Raw genomic sequence first — 25,045 nt, 5'->3', positions numbered from 1 at the left:
CAACATGTCCAAAGTGTGTGAGATGACGTTTCTCCATCTTCGCCTCTGAGGAGCACCCTGGTGCACACCCTACAAGACAGAGTTCTTTCTTTTGTCAGTCCTTGGGATATTCATTCCCCTTCATCAACACCACAGTTCAAAGGCCTTGATTCTTCTCCTGTTATCCTTATTCATTGTCCAACTCTCCAACCCATCAGAAGCTATTGATAACACATTTAGATGGTCTTAAACCTCTCACCTTTGACTGTATATCACGTTAACTGCTTAAACCACCTGGCGGTTCCTTGGGGGACAAACCAAAGCTCATTTGAGTTGATTTGCTTCTAACCCATAGTGACCACACAGGACAGGATAGAACTGCTTCTTATTCTGTCCAAAGGTATGATCTCCAGGGAGCTCTGGTGGCCTAGTGGTTAGGGATGACACTTGCAACCCCAAGGTTGGCAGTATGAACCCACCAGCTGCTCTGTGGAAGAAACGAGAGCATTCTCCTCCAATGCTATTTCCAGCCTCTGAAAGCCCCTTGGAGGGGCAGCTGTGAGTCAGTTCTGACTTTATGTTAATATGTAAGTAAATCTTCAAAGAAGCAGACCTTCTTCATTTTTCTCCTACAGAGCAGCTGATGGGTTTGAACTGAGGACCCTAGAGTTGGTAGTCAAGCACTTAACCGCTGTTCCACTAGGGATCCCTTTTGTGGGGAGAAAGTCCGTTTATTCCATTCTTGGCAAAGTATGCCCAGCAGCATCCATGCCCTTCTACCACCAATTAGAAAACTCGTGTCCCAGAAACTGGTTGAAGAGTAAATCTCTGTTTAATAAGGACATAGCCATCTCAAAAGCAATCATATGGTAATCAGATTTTTTTTACGAAACTCAGTAGTGCTTCCCTCAAGCCCTCTTCTTCTCTCCAACCCACTTAGTTTATATTTTCGCTCTAAGCACTCTTGGGCAAGAGAGGCTAGGAAATCTGATTTCACATTCTCCGTCAGGTGGATCCGCTTTGCAGAGACAGCGGCTTGAAAACTGGCTCAGCTGGCAGCAGCTCACTCCATGTCCGCTCCTTCTGCGGTGCGAGTTATTCTGAGTCTTAATCAGGATGGACAGAAATAGCAGGAAAAGGCTTACGTGTGCCACCTCCCACAACAGCTCACCTGCTCCAGGGCCTCTGGCCATGGGGTGGACACAGGGCCGGGGATGACAGTCATCTCAGACATTGTGCATCATGGGGCTGGCCACCCACTGCCACCACCATCAGCTCTGGTACTAAGAGTGACCAGACCACAGCCTGCAGCAATGGGACAGAAGTCGTTGTTGAGAAGAACAGGTTACAGCGCCCATCGAGAGGGTCAGGAGTGTAGTCGGTGGGCATTGGTTGCAGTCTAGTGGACTTGGTGAGATCCCGTCACCATCTCAGTGCCCCTGAACTGAGGAGTTCACTTCTGTTCTCTTCTTTAGGTTGAAGGACATATGAAGAGCTTTCTCCCTCCTTCAAGCTCACTTTCTGGAAGGACAAAGTTCTAGGTGGCACAGGATCAAGTCTAGAATAAGCTGAGTTCTGCTCCCAGTGGGCAGTCCCAGGGTGATGCGAGCAGTCAGAGTGCTCAGTTCTAAATGGAAAGGAGTTGGAGGTTCAAACCCATCCTAATGTGCCTTAGAAAAACAAACAAACACACACCAGGAAATCGCCTGTTCAAACAATCTGCCACTGAAGGCGGTAGGTGCCAGCTTTGCACTGGCTCACCCGAGCTTGTCATGAGTTGGGATTAGTTCAATGGAAGCCGATTGCTTGCTTTATTTTTCTTTAACACAGCGGGGTACATAATTTTGGTCTATGCTGACTGTTGATCACAGACTTGGATTCCTTCTGCATTCCTGTCTTCAGAGCGACCTCTCCTGTGGAACAGCAAAGTTATTTAATCCACAGGACAGTAACATCACTCAAGGCTAGCAGGTGGCCTGATCACTAGCTACCTGGGACTAGTGTTAATCCCGTTTTATCTTCATAATCTTCCATCTACTGCTCACAGTTTCTTCTTATTCCTAATCAGTGATGGAAAAACCTGTAGTTTCTCCTCATCTCAGGGGATTATGATGAATACAGATACAAAGCAAGATGATATCGCATTTACAATGTTGTAGTGTCTTTGACTAGGGCCTTGGAGGAGGGCTATCTTGGTCTGCCTGTTGGTCACCTGATTTCTTTATTTTCCATCCATCTCTTCCTATCTGTTGAACAGTTGATTTTTAACTTTCTACCGATCTTCTGTGTATTTATGGTGATAAATACCCATCGATTCATCTAAATACCTACCTAAGTCTCTATAATCACTTCCCTCAGCTATATATTCATCAACACATTCGTCTTTCAGTCTAGCTGCCTAATAATTTATATAATTACCTATTTTTGCATCTGTCCAAATATTAAGTATCAGTCTTTTAACTATACATCTACTTACATATCTGATATTTGTGTGTTCTCTCTATATTTACCTTTTCATCCACCCATCCACTTGAATTATCACCCATCTGTCTGTGCAGCTCTGTCCCCATCATCCATCTATCTAACCTAATCTATGTATAGCCCCATTTACTTATATCATATTAGTAAAGAAATCTTTCGTCAAGTAACACATTTTCCCTCCATCAGTGTTTCATTGGCTCATCTATCATTTATTTCATAAATAAGTCAGTATCCCGTGATGAATGTCTGTGTGTGGCAGATAGAATGCCGTATGACAGAGTCTTTGAGTGTGTTTTCATCTGCACTCACGAAGCCTATCAGCACCCTGGCCACCATCTGAACATGATCACGCTGTAATGCAGGTTGCAGGCTGATGAGACGACCCTTGACATGCCTTCGGCATCACTTCTGCTCAGTTTCCTAGGAAACAGAGTGCCGTTATCTCGACAGGAATCACATTCTGGTCCCTTTATTCCTTGTAAATGACAAGCGTACTTTCTGTTCACAAGCAAACGCGACCAGGACACCCACAGTCCAAATGCAGTGCCTGTTCTGGTCTTTGCGGGTGACTGACTCGGCCCTGTGGGAGATTTGAGTCAGGTTGTTCTCTGTTGCCGGTGGTGACTGGTGCATTGTAGGCTCCTCAGCATCTCTCATCTCTACTCTGTGGAGTTCAGTAACACTCACATTGCGTGGCGTTGTGACAACTCAGAATGGTTAAATGCTCCATAGAAAAAATGTACCCTCATTTAGACTGAAGAGTGAAAAGGGTGCTCAGGATATTTCCATGTGCTGTCAAGTCATTGAAAACCCAAAACAAAAGCCAAAATAAAAAAGAGCCTTGGTGATGGGCCCAACTCATCCTGTGTTCTGACGATAAGTGATCGTGATGTGCAGCAGGCAGCAGCTCGAGTGTCAGTAGGTGCACCTCCTGATCTCAGGGGACAGGATGCCCATGGATAAATGGGTTCCCAAAGGCAAAGCAAAAATAAAAACAAACAATTTCCGTCGAGTCACCTTCAACTCATGGTGAGCCTGTGTGTGCCAGGGTAGAACTGTGCTCCACAGGATCTTCAGTGACGGAGGTATTTTGGAAGGGCATCACCAGGCCTTTCTTCCGAGGGGCCTCTGGGTAGACTGGATTGATTCCATTACTGTTGTGACTTTGTCATGTGCTCTCAAGTCAACGTCAAGTCACTGAGACTGGATGAACAACAGATCTGAATCTTGCCCTAGCCTGCACACCCTCAACAATCTCCAGCATACTCCGGCCCATTGTCACGGTCACTCTGTCAGTCCATGTTGTTGAAGTTCTTCCTCTCTCTCTCTCTGACCCTCAATCTTTTCCAGAACATGCCCAAAGTGTGTAAGACAGAGAGCCTCACCATCTTTGACTCTTAAGGAGCAATCTGGTTGCCTTTCCTTCATAGAGTTAGCTTTTAAAAAAATATTGGGGTTATGGGGGTAGATGTGTTGGATACAGTGAGATTGGCATAGGGTCACTATGAGTTGCAGATGACTCAACAGCATATAAAAACAACAACAACATGTTCATTTTAAATGAAACTTGTTTAGTTTTAAGAAGACTTCAGAGCAGAGGACACTTTTTGATTTAGGGTTCAAAGCTGAGCTTAGGACGGTAAGCGTTCATTGAGCTGGATTGACACAATGACTGCGGCAATGGCCTTAAGCATCGCAGAGGTTATGAAGAAGGTGCAGAGCTGTGGAGGTTGCGCTCCTGAGAATGGGAATATTTACCTCACACTAATGTGAGCTCTCGAGGCTTAGTGATAAGGAGTTGAGGTGCGAGTCTTCTCCTGTGTCATTCACCACCTCTAAAAACACACTGAAAGATCAGCTATGAGTCAGCTCGAAGTCAGTCAGGGTATACTCAGCAACAGCAGTGATTGCTCTGAGTGCATGCAGAGTGCTCTTTAGAAGGATGGATAGCGGAGCTTCATCTTTCATACTTTAGGTATATTATCACGAGGTGGAGAAAAGCACTATGCATGGAAAAACAGGACCCACAAAAAAGAAGACCCTCAGTGAAAGGCATTGACACAGTAACTGCAACAATGGGCTTGAGTGTGGCAGAGACTGTGAGGGTGGTGGGGGTTCAGGCAGAGTCCCGTTCTTCAGAGTTGGGCTTGCTATAAGAAGAAGCCAACTTGATGACCTTTATAATAGTGTCTGTTCTAGGGCCTGGCCTGACTGATAAATGTATGCTGACTGAACAAACCTACCAGGAAGGGGCACACGATCATGCAGGTCTTACTTTGGTGGTACCATCCCACAGTGTGATTTTTCTAACCAAGGCCAAGCCTCCATGAAGACACACAATGGACCTTGCTCAGTACGGTGGTCTGTATCCTCTGTGTTGTTGACGTGGCCACTTTCCGGCCTCGTAGCCACTGATTTAGTCCTCAGAACCCCAACTGAAGAAGAAGAAAAGTATGGAGTCATCTGTGACCCGTCTTTCTGATATATTGTTTCTGGTGGTATCAGCTGCTCTGACTCATGGAAACTCCACAGCAACAGAACTAAACATCACCCATTCCTGTACACATCTTCATCTCACAGCCAGTAAGGAGAGATCACAGTAAGACGTGGACGAATCCACACCCAGTGATTCCAACCAAGATGGATAGTTCCCATCAAGAAGACTCTGATCCACGGAGACCCCTTGGTCAAAAGAACTAAACATCACCCATTCCTGTACACCTCTTCATCTCACAGCCAGTAAGGAGAGATCAAAGTAAGGCATGGAAGAATCTACACCCAGTGATTCCAACCAAGATGGGTAGTTACCATGAAGAAGACTCAGACCCATGGAGACCCCATGGTCAAAAGAACTAAATATCACCCAGTCCCCTTGCCATCTTCATGGTGATTGGTTTTCTTAAGTCCATCGTTGTGGTCATGATGCACTTTGAGTCCTTTTCAACCTAGATAACTCATCTTGAGACACAGTACTGGACAATAATCCCTGTGCTCCGTTGGAATTTCCTGATAGAACTTTTGGTGGACCAGCAAACAATAGTCCTTTCTTTCTAGTCTTCATCCTGAAGTTCAGCTGAAACCCGTCCCGCATAGATAACCCTACTGCTATATGAAATACTGGTGGCATAGCTTCCACCATCATGCCAATATATAAGCCACTACAGTACAACAGATTGGCAGATAGATTGGCGCCATTCGAAGGTACTTTCTGTCAAATGTCATTTTAGAGAAGAACACAAAGAACTTGATCGGGAAAGCCTCTGATTCACAGTGCTGTGCTCAGTACATGGTCCTCCCTTCCCACTACCACGAGAAAGGAAGGGATCCTACACACACACCGTGGAAAAGATGGTCCACCTCCAGCTATGATCCCAAGTTAGCCTGGGTGCATGCTGACCACCAGGAGAATATACACTGTGTGGTCTGCATTAACTGGATCTCCCACATGGGAAGGCATTTGGTCTAAAGGACAGGTTGACTCCAGTAGCAAGGTTGAGAACAGCAACAGCTCACTGAGAGTTTTAATAAGTGCCTTTAGCAGAGATAGCAAAGTCTTAAACTCCTTCTGGAGAGAATACGTAAATATGATTATAATCACCTACTAATTACTTAGGTAGAAAACCCGTGGGGAGTGCCTGCTTCAACATAATTAATACAGAGTCTTGAGAGGAGTAATGAAATAAAGACGCTTTGTATGCAGACACACACTTAATAATTCATAAGGGTAAAATCCAGTTGCTTTGGCTAACTATAGTAGACAGTTGACACTGAGGGGAAACGTCCTTTATTGGAAATAATGGATAGCACCTGCTTTTGTTATAAGAAACAGTTAAAGAAAGGAAAGAGCAGGATGTGCTTTTGAAAATTGAAGAGCTGAGATGAATTTTTACTTTAATCTTTGAACTGTTCAATATAAGCTAACAACTTGCTATTTTCATTGTTGATAGGTGCTATTTAGAATCTGATTCATAGCGACTCTGTGTACAACGGAGTGAAACACTCCCTGACCTATTCCATCCTCACTGTGTCACTATATTTAAGCCCATTGTTGTTGCCGCTGTGACAGTTCCTCTTGCTGATGGGCCTTCTTCATTTTTACTGCTCCTCTACTTCACCAGGAATGAGACCCTTCTTCAGGGACTGACCCCTCTTGATTGCATGACCAAAGAGTGTGATGAAGCCTTAACACATTTATTTCTCAGGAAGAAGTTCTAGTGGCTTAGCCCGTAGGCAGTGGAGCTGCTAACCCAAAAACCACCCTTCTCTGCTGGTTCAAATCCACCAGAGACTCCAAGGGAGAAGGCTAAGCAGTCTTCTCTCGTGCAATTAACAGCTTCAGAAACCCACTGAAGGTCAGCTATGACTTGGTTCTGATGCAACAGCAATGAGTGTGCTGTTATTTCTTTTACGTTGTCTTCCAAGTAAAGTTTTTCATTCTTAAAGCAATCTACAATATTCTTTGCAGCACCCCAATTCAAAGGCATCAATACTTCTTCATTCTTCTTTGTTCATTTTTCAGTCTGTATTATTGTTGTTAGGTGCCATTGACTTGTAGTGACCCTGTCCCTACAAGATCTACAGATCTGAACCCTGTTCAGATGCCATACTCACAATCCCTGACACACTTCAGCCCATTGCTGCAGTCTCTGTGTCAGTCCACCTAGTTAAGGGTCTTCCTCTCTTTCACTGTCTGCCTCAGAGCCGAAAATGGGACATGGAGGCACAGAGTGTCCTTCTACAAGGGAGAGGACCAGGGGGAGTGAGAATAGCACAGCCCCTCACAGCCCCAGAGCAGAAAGCAGATAAGTAGCCCACAGCCCAGCCCCCTGGTGCCTCGAGAGCTACACCAGCAGCAAGAGGTTTGTTTATTCATTGTTAACTAGCAGATTTACAGTTGTGGTACCAAGAATGGGGTTTATTAGGGAAGTTAATTGGAGAGTGGAGAAGACAAAGAATACCTCACAATACAAGTCTAGGTTTTAGCCCAAGAGTCCCAAGGTACAATTCCTCAGTTAGACCAGGTTCCAGTTTTGGTTCAGCAAGGAGCTTGTTCTTCCATCATCAAAGGTAAGAATAGCAGTATCCTTTAACTATGAACTCCTTTGGTTACACTTTGCCACTGTTTCTCCACAACAGTGCTACAGTCTCTCCTCCACCATTACCAGGGTCTTGCCAACAAGGTCTCGCCCTTCACAGGGTCTTGCTCCAGTCTCCCTCAAGTCTTGCTGCCACAACCTTGCTACTCAGTGCGGGAAGCACTCTCTTTTATTCAAGTCCCACATCTGTTGATAATTTGCAAGACCATGTGTCTGTAGTTAAGGTAGCTGGAGACCAGAGGGGACTAACTGTAATGGAAAAAAAAAAGATAAAATTAAAAGCCAACTTTTAGCCTAACATCACACCAACTCTCTGCCTATCCAAGCATGATGTCCTTCAAGGAATAACTTCTCCTAGCAACATGCCCAAAATATGTGAGACAAAACTTTATCATATTTGCCACCAAGGAGCACTTTGGCTACACCTTCCCCAAGAAAGTTCTTTTGGCCGTCTATGGGATATTCAGCACTCTTATCCAACACCATCATTCAAAAGCATCAAATCTTCTGTTATTCTTATTCATTGTACAGATCTCAGATGCATAGCAAGTGATTGAAAAGACCATGGCATGTATCAGGCACTTTAGTCCTCAAAGTAACATCATTGCTCCTCAATAATTTGGAGAAGTCCCTGACTACAGATTTTTCCAGTGCTATACATCTCCTGATCTTCTGACTGCCGGAACCAAGTGTATTCATTGTGGCTCCAAGTAAGATGACGACGTCCTTGATAGTTTCACTCTTTTCTCTGTTTATCGTCATATTGCCTATTGGTCCAGTGGTGAGAATTTTTGTTTTCTTGGTGTTGAGATGCAATAAATATTAAAGGCTGCAGTCTTTGTTCTTCTGCAGCAAGTACTTTAAGCATTCCTCACTTTCAGCAAGCAAGATTGTGTCATCTGCATTCACCAGTTCTTTGTGGGTCTTCCTCCAATTCTGAAACCATGTTATTCTTCATATGTAAGTAGTGGCAGAAAATCTGTCTTGGATTAAGTGCAACCAAGGTGTTCCTTAGAGGCAAGGATGGTGAAACTTTATCTCACGCACTTTGGGTATGTTGTCAGCAGGGGCCAGACCTTGGAAAAAGACATCGTGGTGGAAAAGGCAGAGAGTCAGGGAAAGAAAGGAAGTCCTTCAACACGATCTGTTGACACAGTTACTACAACAGTGGGCGTGAGCAGGGCAGAGATTGCGATGATGGCACAGGATAGGACAAGGCTCCAGTCTGCTGGGGATGATGTGAGCTTATTGACTTGATGGCACCTAAAATAAAACTCAATAGAGAGTGGGCATATGATTAGCTGCATGTTGTATCCACATGTCCAATGGATTTCACTTTACCACATTTTCCTCCAGAATAACAAACCCCAGTTACACTGATGCCATTAGAACACCACCTACAAATGTTTTAAAGGAGGTTTTTACCAAATCAGTGAAATCAGGTTTTCTCTAAAGATGATGCTTTACAAGAACAGGTGTTTTCTCAGGTGACTGAGCCCCCCCCTCCCCCCACATCACAGTGCACACTGTAAATCTTTCCTACTACAAATCTATTAGCATGTGATTTATAGCTGGCCTGCCTGTGAGAACAGAGATGCAACAAGCTTGTAGATGAAATGATTTAGGGCACACTGATGGGATGCACTTTCTCCAAGCATTCAGCCTGGTTCCCTGGATGTGGGTGTTATTTTCATTGAGGGAATGGAGCTCTGCATTGAGGAGACATATTAACTCTTTGAGGCCATGCACTTATACATGTATCTGTGTTCCTTTCCTGAAGACTGCATGAAGAGCATAGCACGAGCCAGAATCTGAGTCTTTCTTTGACTTGAGCTTTCACCATTTCTTTATGTAAACTTGGGAATGATTATTTCTGGTCTCTTCCACTCACCCTTCCTCTCTGAAAGCTATCATAATTCTGTGTTAACTAGTCAGATTTCATAGCATCACTTTTTGCTGTGGTTTCATATCAACACATTGTCATTGGAGGCTCTTACCTGATTTCCCATCAAGTGTACCACACTAACATGGCCCCCAAAGCCAGTGATGTCTGTTCTGAGCCACAAAATGTATCTATCTTTTCCAGAATTTATGCTTTTACTTCTTGTGTTTCTGAACAATTGTGAATAAAAAGAAAGTTGAATAGTAACGATCATGAATTTAAAGGCACTATAATGACTAGTGTTGTACTGTTAAACAACGTTGTTGTTGTTGTGTGCTGTTGAGTCACCTGTGACTCATAGTGACCCTAGGTACTCCAGAGTTCTGAAGAACAACGATGTCAGTCTAGATACAAAGGTGCACCTAATCCAGGCCATGGTCTTCTCAATCACTTGTTATGCTTCAGAGTGTTGGACAATGACTAAGGATGACAGAATAAGAATAGACGCCTTCGAGTTGTGGTGCTGGAGAAGAGTCTTGAACATGCCATGGACCACCAAGAAAACAAATAGGTCTGTCTTGGAGAGGATGAAAACAAGTCTCTCGTTAGAGGCTAGGATTTTGAAGCTCTGCCTCACTTACTTTGGCCACATGGCCAGGAGAGATCAGTCCTTGGAGAAGGACATCATGTTTGGAAGGGAGGACGGACAGTGCAGGAGAGGGAGACCCCAGATGAGATGGATTGATGCAGTAACTGGGGCTGTGGGGAGTTAGTGAATCTGGCTCAGGACAGGGAAGGGTTTAGAGCTGCAGTCCTTTGGGTCGCTAAACATTGCAGGCAACTCACTTCACATAAAGACAACATTCTAGGACAGGTTTGGAAGTAGGAGTGGCATCCACTTCCTAAATAACATGCCTCTGAAAACTCTATGAACTTTGATAAATGTCAGTAGTTGTAGAGGGGCTTCAGGACTTTAGTTCATAGGGTCGCTATGAGTTGTCCTCGACTTGAAGGCAGTCATCAAGAACAATGTACAATAGCCCTAAACCCTGCTCTATCCCTTGCCAATATTTTTGTCTCTGACAAACCTACCCCCATTACCCCAGTCACTGAATCAGTCCATCTCATTGAGGGTCTTCCTCTCTTGCACTGTCCCTCCACCTTCCCAAGCACAACATCCCTCTCCATGGACTGGTCCCTCCTTGCAGCATGTCCAAAATATGTCACACAAAGCTTCAGAAGGAGCAGTTTGGTCTCAGTCTCTAGGACAAACTTGTTTGCTCTCCTAGCAGTCCATGGTATATTTAATACTCTTCTCCAGCACCACACAGCACAAAGGCATCAGTTCTCCTTCTGTCATTCCTAGTCATTGTCCAGCTTTCTGATGCATAGCAAGTAGTTGCAACTTAGTCTCCAGACTGACATCGTTGTTCTTCAGTACTTAGGAGAGGTCTCTAACAGCAGACTTTCCCGAATCAAATAGTCTTTTAATTTCCTGGCTGTTGGCACCAAGAGTGTTGATTGTGGAGCCAAGCAAACTAAAGCTGTAAAATCTACCAGATAATCCAAGAGAGAAAGATGGGAGGTATCCTCCTGTTAAAATCTATAGCCTTGAAATCCCAATGGAAGGTCAGAATAGGCTTCACAGCAGTGGATGATTGTGAGTTTACTTAACCCCAACTCAACTGTTATTAAAATTAAAGAAGTTTAACTCCCTCTTTTAAGGATGACACAGGATAGAGCAAGGTTAAAAAAAGGTTAAAAGTTCATAAAGCTCTGTATGAATCAGCGTCAACTTACTGACAAGATTATCCCTGGGGTCATCTTTTATTTATGCTAAGATTCATTTAACATGCCCTGTCTTTTGGTGGTGCTGAAGTTAAGGCCTTTAGCTGTTGTTGTTGTTGTTGTTGTTATGTGTGGTTGAGTCATAACCGACCCATAGCTGACCCTCCAGTGGGTTTTCGGGGGCAATTAATCACATGGGATGAAATTGCCCGTCCTTCTCCTGAGGAGCACCTGGTGGTCTCGAATCACGTGCCTTCCAGATTAACCCAGGGAGAAAAAGAAGACTATATGTCTCTGTAAATATTACAGCATTGGAAACTATCGATAGAGCAGTTCTTCTTCATTCTCCAGGGTCACTATAGTAGAAATCAACTCATTAGCAGTGGATTTTCAAAGTCAAGAAGCATTAACATTGTTATTTGGGTGCTATTGTTGTTGTTGGCTGCTTTTTTGCTGTTTTTGCTACTGGGTTACGTGCATCAAGTCCACTCTAAGGCATAACAGCCCTATGTACAATAATACATTGAAACCTTGCCCCGTCCTGTGCCGTCATTACCGTCTCCACCATGCTTAAGTCCTCCATTGAAATCTGTGTCCACCCTTCCTGAGAATCTTCCTTTCTCCTCTGACTTTCTACCTTTCCAAGCATGGTATCCTCTTCCAAGGATTGCCCCTTTATTCACACATTGATTTTCCCCCCCTCAATCCCTCTTAATCACTTGAGGAAAGGTGGAGGGTCACTGAGAGAGAGGAAGATCCTTAACACGATGGATTGATACAGTATCTGTGGCCAACGGGCTCAAGTTCATTGGCGATCATAAACATGGTGCAGGATAGGACAGGGTTCAGATCTGTTGTTCATAGAGTCACTGCAAGTCATACTCGACCTGACAGGACCTTAAGAACAACCACCTTTAAGAAGGATCTAAAAACAAAACTAAGCAAAACAAGCACATCTGCAATTGAGCCTGTTTAGACTCACAGAAGAAACCTGGTCTGTAGAGAGTAAAACTATGCACTATAGAGTTCTCTACAACTGTGACCCTTGAGAAGACTACCAGGCTTTTTCTTCCTGAGGCACTTCTGAGTAGATTCAACCTACCAGCCTTCTGGTAAAGCAGCCCAGCACTCAACTACGAGTACCATTAGAATCTCCTTAGATACTTAGGCTCGTGCCCATTTTTTTTTCTTCCTTTCAGGCATAGGATATGTCACCCTAATTAACAGAGAGAAGTGAGAGTCAACAGAATGAGCAAAGAAAAATGTTGAAAGAATTTAGGTTTTGTGAACAGAAAGACCTCAGGTGCCTTGGCCAGTACGTGAAGCTTACCCTGGAGGCTATGAGAGAATGCAGGTGGAGAGAAGATTAATCAGGCAGTCAGCTGGGAGATAAGGAAATAGTCGAATCAGGAAATGCTGATGGGTGTGTCCAGCTGTTTGATGAACAAAAGGATGAAGGAGACCCAGGTCTTGCTTCCAGAAAAACCTCATTTTATAGACAACAGAGAGGTAAACAGCTGGCTGGGATCTTACAGATGTCTGATGAGGTGGTGTGAGGCCCAAGAAGGAGAGATTGTGTTTGGAAGAAGGGCTGATATTTTATAGTTGAAAGAGCGAGAGATCCTGAAGCCTCTGTTTGGCCCAAAGTGTTTACCCACTGAGAAGCTAACCACAAGATTGGAGGTGCAAATCTTCCTGGAAGGAAGGCCTTGCCATCTATTTCTTAAGGATTGCAGCCTTTGAAATCCTAATGGCATCCAGTGGCATCTGATTTTATTTTTTTCCCCCACTTATTGTGCAGCTCTGGTGGCCAAAACTATAGGGAGTTGTACTTCTAACCCTAAGGCCTCACTTCTCTGGCCATTCAAATCCTCCAATTTCTGAGGGAGAAGGATAGGTCATTTCTTCCCATGCCATTTACAGCCTTGGAAACCCAGTGGGGCATCGGTTATGAGATGATTCCAACTCCAAGGCAATGAGTGTTGGTAGGTGGACAAGGAAGGGACATGCTAGAAGACTCAAGAGGACATGGGGAAGAAGCAGAATGGAGATGAGCTGAGTTGGGATTGTTCTTTGTTCCTCATAGTCTCCTTTTCTTCTCTCCTTCCTTCACCAGTTATGTTCCGGGAGTGGGAACTGTAGGCTAAGCCCAACACCTAGGCCACCTTGCAGGAGCATGGCACCATGCCCAGTGAGAACAGCAAGCCTCTCCTTAAGTGTTAGGATCCTGGGCACATGGAGAAGCAGGCCATCTGTCCTGAAGGAATGATGTTGCAGGTGGCCATAGAGGGTGCTGATCAGGAGAATTGAAATGACACTAGAAACATGAGGGGATACTTCTGATTAACTGCTACCAGAGTGTCCTAACTAGATGTTTATGCAGAACCTTGTGCCCATAGGCAGTACAAATGGTTTGCAGTACACTACTGACTCTGTTGGCCTAGTGGATAAGGAGTTATACTGCCAAACCCACCAGCTGCTCTGAGGGAGAAAAATGGGAAATCTCATATCTTATGATTTACAGCCTCTGAAAATCCACTGGAGGATCAGCTGTGAGTCAGTTGGTTCTGATTTGATGGCACCTATTGGGCAAGCCTGCTGTCAGGGACCTCTCCAAAATTCTGAAGAGGAATGATGCCAGTTTAAAGACTAAGGTGTGCCTAATTCAGGCACCTGCTAGTCATCAGAGAGCTGGACAATGAGAATAAGGAGGACAGAGGAAGAATCAATGCTTTTGAGTAGTGGTAGTGCAGAAGAGTAGCAAATATCTCATGGACTTCCAAAAGAACAAGCAGATCTGTCTTGGAGAAAGTGCAGCCACAGTGCCCTTGGAGGCAGAAATGGTGAAGCTTCATCTTTCATACCTCAGATATGTAGCTAGGCGAGGCTCTTAATTGGAAAGGTACTCCACGCTTGAAGAGATGGAGCCTGTACATCACTCAGAGGGAGATTGCCTTTTCTTGTTCCTCAAAGTAACTAGTGGATTCAAACCACCAGAGGAGTGGTCTTTGGTTTAACTGCACCACTCCCCATGGGCTACACCACCAGAGCTGCTTTTTCTGGTGTGCTTAGAGGAGAGTCAGTGGGTCCAGGTTTTCCTTGAAACAACAAGCCCAACAGTACGTTGGACCAAAGTGAACCACTTTATGGGACTACAGAATAATCACACATACTTGCATATCTCACAGAGAAAAGAACAACAATTATCAAGAACAAACTCAATTGTTGATTTACTGCTTTCATTTCCAAACCCAGGATGAGATTTAAATTAATCTAAAGTTTAAGAAAGAAGATTCTGTTCAGCAGCTGACACACATTCTAGAGTCATAAACCTCATAGAAACTTAACTCCAGGCTGGGATGCCAGTGGTGGTTGTTATTAAGTGCTGTTGAGTCGTAGGCTACTCATAGTGACCCTATGAATGAAAGACCTGTACACTTGTGTAACTTTCATCATTTCTCCAAGTTCATAGATTTTCTGGAGGTAAACTATTTCGGAAGTGGATGCCACTCTGGCTCCCAAGCTTGTGTTAATTGGGGAGCTCCACAAAATACTATCCATCTTGGGTAACCATTATCACATTTAATACATCAGTGTCACAATGTTTGGCATCACAGCAACCATGAAGTACCTCTGTATAGCAAATGGACAGACCAGGGCTATACCACTTAGAAGAATGTTTGACCAAAAACAATTAAAACCAGGCATGAAGGCCATTTTAAATAGGGAGGCCAAATAAAATCAACTCACACCCAATGGCAAGTAAATCTTCCATCCGAAGTTCACCAGAACCAGAAAACAAAGGTCTGTAGAATCCAGCTGCTCCAGACAACTTCCAGCCTGGATTCCAGCCCCGTACTGGTGACCAAAAGTATTTTTAAAGGGGAGTCTGAATAAAATAAACTCACACTCAATGGCAAGTAAATATTTCACCCCAAGTTCACCAGAATCAGAAAACAAATCTCTGTAGAATCTGGCTGCTCCAGCTGACTTCCAACCTGGATTCTGGTGATGCTGCTGTAGGAGAGAGAAAATCCCCAAGACTCTCATTTTCTCTTTTTCTTGGCCAAGTCGCCCATGCACACAGGTCCACAGGGCCAAGAGTTAGCTAATGTGTGCCTTCTGAGGATGAGGCTAGGTGAGCCTTGCCTGCTCTTTGTCACTGACTGGGGGAGTTAAGGGACAATCCCACTTTCTGTCCATTATAGTGAAAACAAGCCAGAGATCTCCAAGGTGGTAAGAAAGGTGACCCTGCCTTCGATCAGCAGACTCAATCTTTTCCATCCCTGAGAAAGTCTGCTCCTCAATAGCTATTCAGTGGAAAAGGTGTATCCAGTGTACCCAGGGTGGTCTTAAGAGGCAAGGGTGCTAAAACCTTGTCTTACATTCTTTGGCCATGTTGTCAGGAGAGACCGATCTTTGAAAACAGAAATCCCCCCTGGGAGAGGTGAGGGGTCTGAGAAGGAAGACTCCAACGAGATGGACTTACACACTGACTATGACAGAGGGTTCCAGCATATCCGAGATGATGAAGATGGCACAGGGCAGGGCAAGGGTCAGATCTGTTGTTCATAATGTCACTTATGAGTCACAGCTGACTTGATGGCCTCTAACAGAGGTAATAACAGGAGTTGATAGAGACTGTCCCTTCAGGCTTCAACTTCCATGTTTTCATGTTTGCATTATTATCAGGGTGTACTAAAATGAATTAATTTCTCAGGGAGCTAATTATAGATCTTGTACATTTTATCTTTCTTTAAAAATAGACTTCAGGCATCCCAAATTGCTTCTTATAACCAGAAGAAAAGATACATTCTGTGATAATTGTAAATAATTAACTTTCCTACTATAGCGTAATCAAGAGCTGTTTCAGTTTTGGGTTGCTGTTGTGTTTTCTTTTAACTAATTTCATGATGTAATTTTAAACACATTTCATTCTAAAACTGCTGTTGTTATGTGCCATCGAAGAGCCTGCAACTCATAGTAATCTGAGTCAGTCTCACTGACTCCGACACACCTACCCCCACTGCCCCAGTTACTGAGCCATTCCATCTCCTCCAGGGTCTTCCTCTCTTGCATTGTCCATCCACCCTTCCGAGCATGATGTCCTTCTCCAAAGACTGGTCCCTCCTTCCAGCCATGTGCCTACAGTATGTAAGACTGGAGTTTCAAAATCCTCCTCCAACATCACTAGACATTTCAATTTTAACCCTATTTATATTTGGGATTACCAAACAAGGGTCAGATATCATTTCTTGTTCTCGTAAGTCTTAGGAAACTCTGGTGGTGGGAGGTTAAGCATTGGGCTGCTATCCAAAAGGCCACTGGTTTGAACCCACTAACTGCTCTGTCAAAAAATGATGAGTAAGTATGTCTTGCTAAACATTTACAGCTTCAGAATCCCCGTGGGACATTGTGCTCTATCTTTGGAGTGATTATGAGTCCAGATTAACTCAGAGGTAGTGGATTGTTGTTAGGAGTCATCGAGTTGATTGTGACATTTAATAGCAACTCTCTGAAGGCAGAGGGTAGGGTAGCAGTCAATCTGACCCTTCACTCATTCACCTGCCTTGTTGTTGTTGTTGTTATGTGCCGTCGAGTCATTTGCGACTCATAGTGACCCTATGTACAACAGCCCTAAACCGTACTCTATCCTGTGCCAGTCTCATTGCCTCTGACACACCCATCCCGATTACCCCAGTCACTAAATCAATCCACCTCATAGAGGGTCTTCCCCTCCTGCGCTGTCCCTCTACTCTACCCAGCATGATGTCCCTCTCTAAAGACCTGTCTCTCCTTACAACATGTCCAAAGTATGTCAGACGAAGCCCCAGAACCCTTGCCTCCAAGGAGCAGCCTGGTTTAATCCTCTCTACAATGAATCTGTTTGTTTTCTTGGCAGTCCATGGTACATTCAATACTCTTCTCCAGCACCACAGCTCGAGGGCGTTAATTCTCCTTCTATCCTCCCTAGTCATTGTCCAACTCTCTGATGCATAACAGGTGATTGCAAAAACCATGGCCTGTGTCAGGCGCACCTTAGTCTCCAGAGTGACACTGTTGCTCTTGAGTACTTTAGAGAGGTCCCTAACTGCAGACTTTCCCATAGCAATACGTTTTTTTATTTCCTGGCTACTGGTGCCAAGAATGTTGACCTTGGAGGCGAGCAAACTGAAGCTGTGAACAATCTCAGTTTCTTCTCCATCCATCCTGATGCTACCGATTGGTCCAGTGGTGAGAATTTTTGTCTTCTTGACATTGAGCCTCAGTCCATATTGAAGGCTGCAGTCCTTTACCCTCGGCAGTAAGTGCATGAGGTCCTCCTCAGTTTCAGCGAGCAGGGTTGTGTCATCTGCATAACGCAGATTGTTTATAGATCGTCCACCAATCCTAATGCCACGCTTCTCCTCATAGAGCCCAGCCTCTCAGGTAATCTGCTCTGCATACAGGTTGAAAAGGTATGGAGATAGGACAAACCCCTGACGTACACCCTTCCCAATTTTGAACCATGCAGTGTTGCCCTGCTCTGTTCTGACGACTGCCTCTTGGTCCAAGTATAGGTTTCGCATTAGCACGATTAAATGTTCTGGGATTCCTATTCTTCTCAGAATCAGCCACAGTTTGTTATGATCCATGCAGTCAAAAGCCTTTGCATAATCAATGAAACACAGATAGACATTCTTCTGGTATTCTCTGCTTTCAGCTAAGATCCATCTAACATCAGCAACAATATCCCTAGTACCACGACCCCTTCTAAACCCAGCCTGGACTTCTGGCAGTTCTCTGCTGATGTACTGTTCCAGTCGTTTTTGGATAATCTTCAGTAGAATCTTGCTTGCATGTGAAATCAATGATATTGTTCTGTAGTTTCCACACTCAGTTGGGTCACCCTTTTTTGGGATGGGAACAAATACAGATCTCTTCCAGTCAGTTGGCCAAGTGGTTGTTCTCCAGATTTCTTGGCACAACTTGGTGAGCACATCCACGGCAGCATCTGTTAGCTGAAATACATCAATTGGTATATCATCTATTCCGGGGGCCTTATTTTTTGCTATTTCCTTCAAAGCAGCTTGAACTTCTGCCTTCATCACTATAGGCTCTGGTTCAAATGCTATTTCATTAATTTCTTCTGTATCTGCCAATTCCTTTCAGCACAATGACTCAGTATATTCCTTCCATCTTCTTTTGATACCTCCTGGATCATTTAACATTCTGCCTAAAGCATCCTTGATTGCAGCAACTCGAGGTTTGAATTTGCTCTTCAGTTCCTTCAGCTAAATGCTGAACGAGTTCGGCCCTTTGGATTTTCCGACTCTAGCTCCTCGCACATTTCATTGTAGTATTTTGCTTTGTCATTCCGTGCTGCCTTTTGGAATCTTCTGTTCAGCTCTTTAGTGTCTTGGATTCTTCCTTGTGCTTTGACTTCTCTACAGTCCAGTGCAATCTTCAGAGTTTCTTCTGACATCCATTTTGGTCTTTTCTTCCTCTTCGGTCTTTGTAATAACCGTTTGCACTCTTCCTGGATGATACATTTAACATCCTCCCACAACTCATCTGGTCTTCACTTATTAGTGTTCAAGGCCTCAATCCTGTTCCTGAGATGATTCTGAAATTCAGGTGGTATGAAATTAAAGTCACCTGCCTTGGCAAGGAAAAAATCAGCTTCATGTGTCAGACATCTCTAGCCCAGGAAATACCACACACAAAACAAACAAAACTAACTCAGTCTGGGGGAGTTGAGTGCCACGAGTGTTACAGAGCAACTGGTGGATTTGAACTGCCCACTTTTTGGTGAAGAATACAACATGCTACACACTGTCCCCAGTTCTTGAGGAGACACCACAGCTATGTCCAAACTATTACCAGGAGCACTTCTATCTCAGGGTGTCTAGTAGGCCTTCACCATGTTGTGCGTGTGGTAACTAACTGTATTCTCAACATGCAATCAAGCCAGCAGACTTGGATCAAGTCTTTGGTAAATCTGAATGAAGCAGAAAATCACTGAACATATTGTGTTGTGCCAGTTTATCCCCACCCAAAATTACATATGAAACTGTAATATCAGTATTGTTAGCAAAAGGGAAATAACCAATTGCCGTCAGGTCTATTCTCACTCATAATGGCTCCCCATTGGACTTTGAAGTCGATAAATCCTATACAAGGTGACCACTCATCTTTCTCTCATGAAGTAGCTGGTAGACTCATACTTGTGACTTTTCCATTAGAAGCTCCATCCATAATTCACTATGGGAGCTATCAGTAAAGTCCATTTTTGGTGTAACTTCCTTTAGTTATCCAAAGAGTACTGTGGTCCAGGCATACATATTTCTAAACATGTGAGCCACTATGTGAAAATCAAAACTTATGACTTGGACCCCTCTGCCTCATGGATTTTAAGATATCTCATCTTTTCTGTATGTGTTAGTAAATTAATTAAGGCTTCCATATAACATAAGGACATGGTTATAGCCATCTAGGCTAGATGCCAGTTAGAGATAGTTTTCTGTGTTGTTCATTCACCATGTTTTTAAGCAAAAAAATTTTTAACTAAATCTTAGTGAGCATCAAACTGAAACTTCACTGGAAACTACTGTATTCCTTCAGTGGTAATAATGAAATAATATTGAGTAGCCAAGTTACTGTTCATTTAAAATTAAAGAAAAAACATTAGTAATGTTGGCAGTGAATGAATCTTCATATCTAAATCAAATACATTTCTTAGGAATGCCCCCAAACTTTAATTTGTGATATAGATCTGCTTTTAAAAAGGTCGAAAAAAGTTATTTCAAAAATATTGTTATTTTAAGTATATTTTGATACTACATCTTCCACCAATATGGTTTATGTGAACTTGGGAAGTCAAATGTGCATTTAGGCTATTATATGTTAACGATATATTTTTTTATGTCATGTATGTAAGAGAGCAAAAGATTGAGAAAACAAGGAAACGAGGCAAATTGTGGCAAGCTGTGGGTAGTGTTAGCTTTTCCATTTGAGATTTCACTTCTTCAAACTTAAGGTAAGTAAGGAATTTAAGGGAAATTCGGATGCATCCAATGGTCACTGATAATTAGAGCACTTAGGTTTTTTTAAAAGACTGTGTGGAGTGGTTTTAAGCATTCTTCCCATGTTGCTACAGCCAGTACGCCATGGTGCAGTCCTTGATTTGCAGGTTGTTTTAATTTCCCGTCTTTACAGCCAAACCACAGTGAAGTGACGGCTCAGCTTCCCTCTCGATAATGCAAACCTGAGAACGTGACAGAAGGGCTTTGCATCGTGTGCACTGCCCATCCTCCCAAATGTCGATACCCAGGAGATCAAAATGATTTTCACCATTGGATAGCGTGTACTCACCCAGTTTGTGAGTTTCAAAGAAACAAATTCTAAATCTTGAGAAACCAAAGGGCTTCCTGTTATGACCCGTTAGGTCCTCTGAGATGTCTGAGTGTATGGAAGGTGCCAATTAATGATGATAGACGTGTTTATAGTTTCCATATATTTTTTATTCTTATTTGTGTTACTGAAAGTGACTTTTTTTCATTGTTGCTCTTACTTCACATATTTGGGTTTTCTATTTGTTTTCCTACAAAAACAAGAGTCCTTTCTACCTTTCTTTTTTTTTTGGGGGGGGGGAGACAAGTATACCAAACTGTATACACATATAATGAATGACTGCGTGTCCTCACTATGTATCTCCCGAGTTTTCTAATTTCATATATGCATGAAAGTTGATGATGTAATTCCCAGTACCAGGTATTTTTTAGCCAGTCACTTTCAGTACTAGCAAAACTAGATTGAATTTACACAATGGTGAATGATTGGAAAGAATGGCATTAGGGTGATTCATTCACTTTTTATCTGCTTGTGTTTTCTGTAGCCTGGATGAAATGGGGTGGGGGAGAATTCACTTGGGGTCAGTTGGATTGAAAAAAAAGTCCAACTGAAAGAAGAGACAGTGGGGCTGGAAATGTTCTTCTTTTTGCTCTACACACAGCACCTTTTTTCTCACCTGCCTCTGTTTTTCTTTTAGTGGCAGAGCATTTCTATAACACTGGTTGAGAAAGTTCAGATGATTGCTGTAATCCTAGGATCCTTATTCTTAATAGCAAGTGTGACCTGGCTTCTCTGGTCTGCCTTCAGCCCCTATGCAGTGTGGCAGAGAAAGGACATCCTTTTTCAGATCTGCTATGGAATGTATGGTTTTATGGACCTAGTGTGTATAGGTAAGATCACGACGTTCCACGCTAACCAACTGTCCAGTAATGCCTTTCTTTCAGCTCTCTGTTCTCCCCAGACTGATCTTTGAGCTATCTCAGTTCTCCTGTGTACAAAAGATCTGTGGGGCAAAATTTGACTGCTTTTCTAAAAAAGAAGGAAAGCACAGCATCTAGGGTCTCAAAAGGTTCTATTAAGATAATACCCTATTCACAGTTATATATTTTGCAGTAAAAACGAAAAATTGAAGAAATTATTGGGGTGAGTGGTACTATGACTGCCAGGTTTTCTAAGGAATAATTGCGAATCAACCCTCCTTTGCAAAGAGGCAGAAGCCTCACTGAAGAAATGGCTCTGTTGTGTTTCTGGAGAAGGAGACCGTCGGAGGTTTTATGTCATGATGGTGACTCAGCTTCCTCAAGGTCATAGCAGGCTCTTTGGAAGGTTAGAGACTAGGGTACAGTTTTCTTTGCTGTGTCAAGTGGCTTGACTTCACTTAGTAAATTCAGTAGCTTAGGGGAGAAAATAGTTCTGCTAAAATAGAACTTATAAAAGAGGTTCCTTAACGCATTTTGCCTAACCTGGCTGTCTTTTCGTCGATGTCATGTCTTTGCCCTGAATTATGCAACATCTGTGGGGTGCCTGTGAAATGCCAGAGGCACCTGGAGGTGACCATTTGGTTGTGAAGGCATTAGAGAGGGCTGTTGTATTATCGGAAGTGATCCCTGCTCTGATGGGTTTACAGCTTAAAACCAAAACCAAACCAAATTGCCAGTGAGTCTGTTCTGATGCACAGCAATTCTATAGGACAGAGCAGAACTGCCCCAGAGGGTTTCCGGGCAGTAAATCTCCATAGAAGAAGACAGCAGACTTCCCCATCAGAGTGGCTGTTGGGTTTGACTAGCACTCTGGCCCTTTAACCACTGTGTCACTGTGGTTTCTCTGATTTACACCTTAAACCTAAACATCCACTGTTTTCAAGTTCCTTCCTACTCATAGAGGCCCTCCATTGGGTTTCTGAGGCTGTCAGCCTTCAGAGTAAGAGACTGTGACTGTCTCACTTTCTCTCAACCTTACAGCTGATGGATTGGAACTGCTGACCTTTCAGTTAACAGTCAAATATGTTATGCACTGTGGCACTTTAAATAGCTCTTTGCCATCAAGTTAGAACCAACTCTTAGGCTGACTTGACATTAGATTTCCAAGGATTGCCTGCCTTTTTCCCTCAGTGGCACTAGTGAATTTGAACCATCAGAGAGGTTTACCAGATTGTACAAGAGAGTCAGCGATGTTTAAAATTGATATTAGGGGTGAGGGAAATTGGAAGAATCTGGTCTGAAAAACAACATACTTGAATTTTGTAAATAAACGTGTATAAATAAAAAATAAAATTGATGTTAGGCGCATTCACGTCAACTGCAATGCATATGATTCATACCAACAGCAGATTTGAACTGTGGCCCATCCTGTGTCACCATCATGATCTCTGACGTGCTCTAGCCCATTGTTAGTCTCTGTGTCAATCCGTTTTGTTGAAGATCTTTCTCTCTTTTTCTGATCTTCTACCCTTCTCAGCATGATGTCTTTTTTCCAAGGACTAGTCTCTCCTGACAACATGGCCAAAGCATATGAGATGACCTCTGACCATTCTTGTCTCCAAAAGGACACCCTGGTTGTAACCAGGATGGTTTAAAGTATAAGCTTTCAAACTTTGGCCCCTAGGCCACCACGTTGGAAGCAGGAGTGACATCCACTTCCTACACAACATGCCTCTGGAAACTCTGTGAACTTTGAGAAACGACGATGATGGTTATAGAAAGGCTGCAGGTCTTTTGTGCATAGGGTCAATATGACTCGACGGTAATCAAAAACAACAAGAAGAAGACCTCTGAGAGTAGGGTCTGCAACACTTTTTTAGAATATGCACATTCTCAGACCTTACAGAAGAGCAGCTCACTGGGAAACTTCAGGAATGGGGCCCCAGAATCTGTGTTTTCAAGCCCCCCAAGTAGTTTTAATTGTATAGGCCAGAAACATTGGAGTATTTTTTAGATTATTTTCAGATTACCAGCAGTAATATAACTAGCAGTTTCAAAACTTTCAGTCTCTTTTTCTCCCTAGAAGAACGCCATAATTTATAAAAAATCTCATCAGCTTGAATTTTCACACCTTTTCACTCCCTTCCGGCTTTGCCATCCATGCAAGTCTAATGGGAAATAAACCAATCAAATATTGAGACAGAAAGAAGGAAGGAAGGGAAAGAAATTCCAAGCATAATCTGTAAACCAAGCAGGTGTTGTGGGAATTACTGAACTAATCATGTCTATGAATTTGCATTCAATTTATACTAAATGTGAAGATGCATGTACAAGCATATCAGAAGGTCTAAGTCTCAATTACAAATATAATCTCTAGGATCATAATCTCTAAGTAGGGTAGAGTCGCAAAACCATTCTCCAAATCCATTGACCAAGTCAGGATACTTACACAAACGTTATAAAATGCAATAAATTGTTGGTATTAAAAGTTAAAGGTGTAAAACACAAAAAGTCCTCAGGCTCCTACCTGAATTCAGAGAGACATAATCTCAGTGGTTTTCTTATACAATTATGGTGTTAAAACACATTGTATACGTGCTGGTTAGGACATCTTGTCCTTTGTTTCATAGTTTAGATTTAGTGCCAAGTCATTACTTACTATGTTTTGATTGTGGATACCATTATTTCAGTCAAGATTGCCAACATTATAGTTTTAAAAATTAAGGAGCCCAGGTAGCATCATGTCTAATGTGTCAGGTTACCAACTGAAAGATCAGCAGTTCAAATCCAGCAGCTGGTGATGAAGGGGGAATAGATGGCCAATCTCCTCCTGTAAAAAACTACAGTCTTAGAAACCAGATGGAGGCTCCCGATGGGGGGACTGAACTAGACAGCAATCTAATAGCTTTAATGATATTTTAGTAGTTGCCACAATGGGTTCTTGTGTGTCAAAAAGTATGAGGATGGCACAGGATCGAACAGGCTTCAGGTCTTTTGTTAATAGAGTCGCTATGAGTTGTATTCAACTCAGTGGCACCTAACAACAACAACAACAACAACAACAACAATGATCTTTCTGCACTATGTGATAGATTTGGACTTCTATTATGAACTTTAGAGACTAAGATGCACCTGCCATGGACCGGCCATGGCCTTCTCACTTGTTTGTTATGCATCTGAGAACTGGAGAATGAATAACGAGGACAGAAGAACTGAAGCTTTTGAGTTGTGATTCTGGAGCAAAGTATTAAACATACCATTGTTAGAAATACGACTTGTTGTCAATGACAGAAACACAGCAGAACAAAAGATCTTGGAAAGGCATTTTACTTCTGCAAAAGGATGTCTGGGGAGACCAATGTCTGACAAACAAGCACACCAGTTGAGTGATCTGCTTTGGTTTTATCTCTGATGCAAAAACTAAGGCTGGATCTCACCCTATTGGTCAAGGGTTTTGACCTCACAGTCTTTTCTTATTCAGTTTGCTAATTTGGCCTGTGCTTGAAAGAAGGGGTCTTGGGCTTGAGGAAGTTTGGAATGTCTTTGTTTCAGTGCATGATAGCACC

At 43.1% G+C, this 25,045-nt stretch overlaps 1 protein-coding gene across 1 annotated transcript in view; it reads left to right on the top strand.

The window, feature by feature from the left end:
• The window catches only part of MARCH11 (membrane-associated ring finger (C3HC4) 11), a 203,117-nt gene that overhangs the window by 139,629 nt on the left and 38,443 nt on the right, over window positions 1–25,045 (top strand). The window contains exon 3 of the mRNA XM_006895010.1: window positions 21,257–21,449. Coding sequence (XP_006895072.1) covers window positions 21,257–21,449 — 193 coding nt within the window. The remainder of the gene's footprint in view (window positions 1–21,256; window positions 21,450–25,045) is intronic.

The sequence above is a fragment of the Elephantulus edwardii genome, unplaced genomic scaffold, assembly GCF_000299155.1.
Source record: "Elephantulus edwardii isolate Elephantulus edwardi_28Jun2011 unplaced genomic scaffold, EleEdw1.0 scaffold00153, whole genome shotgun sequence".
Lineage (NCBI taxonomy): Eukaryota > Metazoa > Chordata > Mammalia > Macroscelidea > Macroscelididae > Elephantulus > Elephantulus edwardii.
The sequence above is the reverse complement of the archived record's forward strand: the minus strand, read 5'-3'. Positions and strand labels throughout refer to the sequence as shown.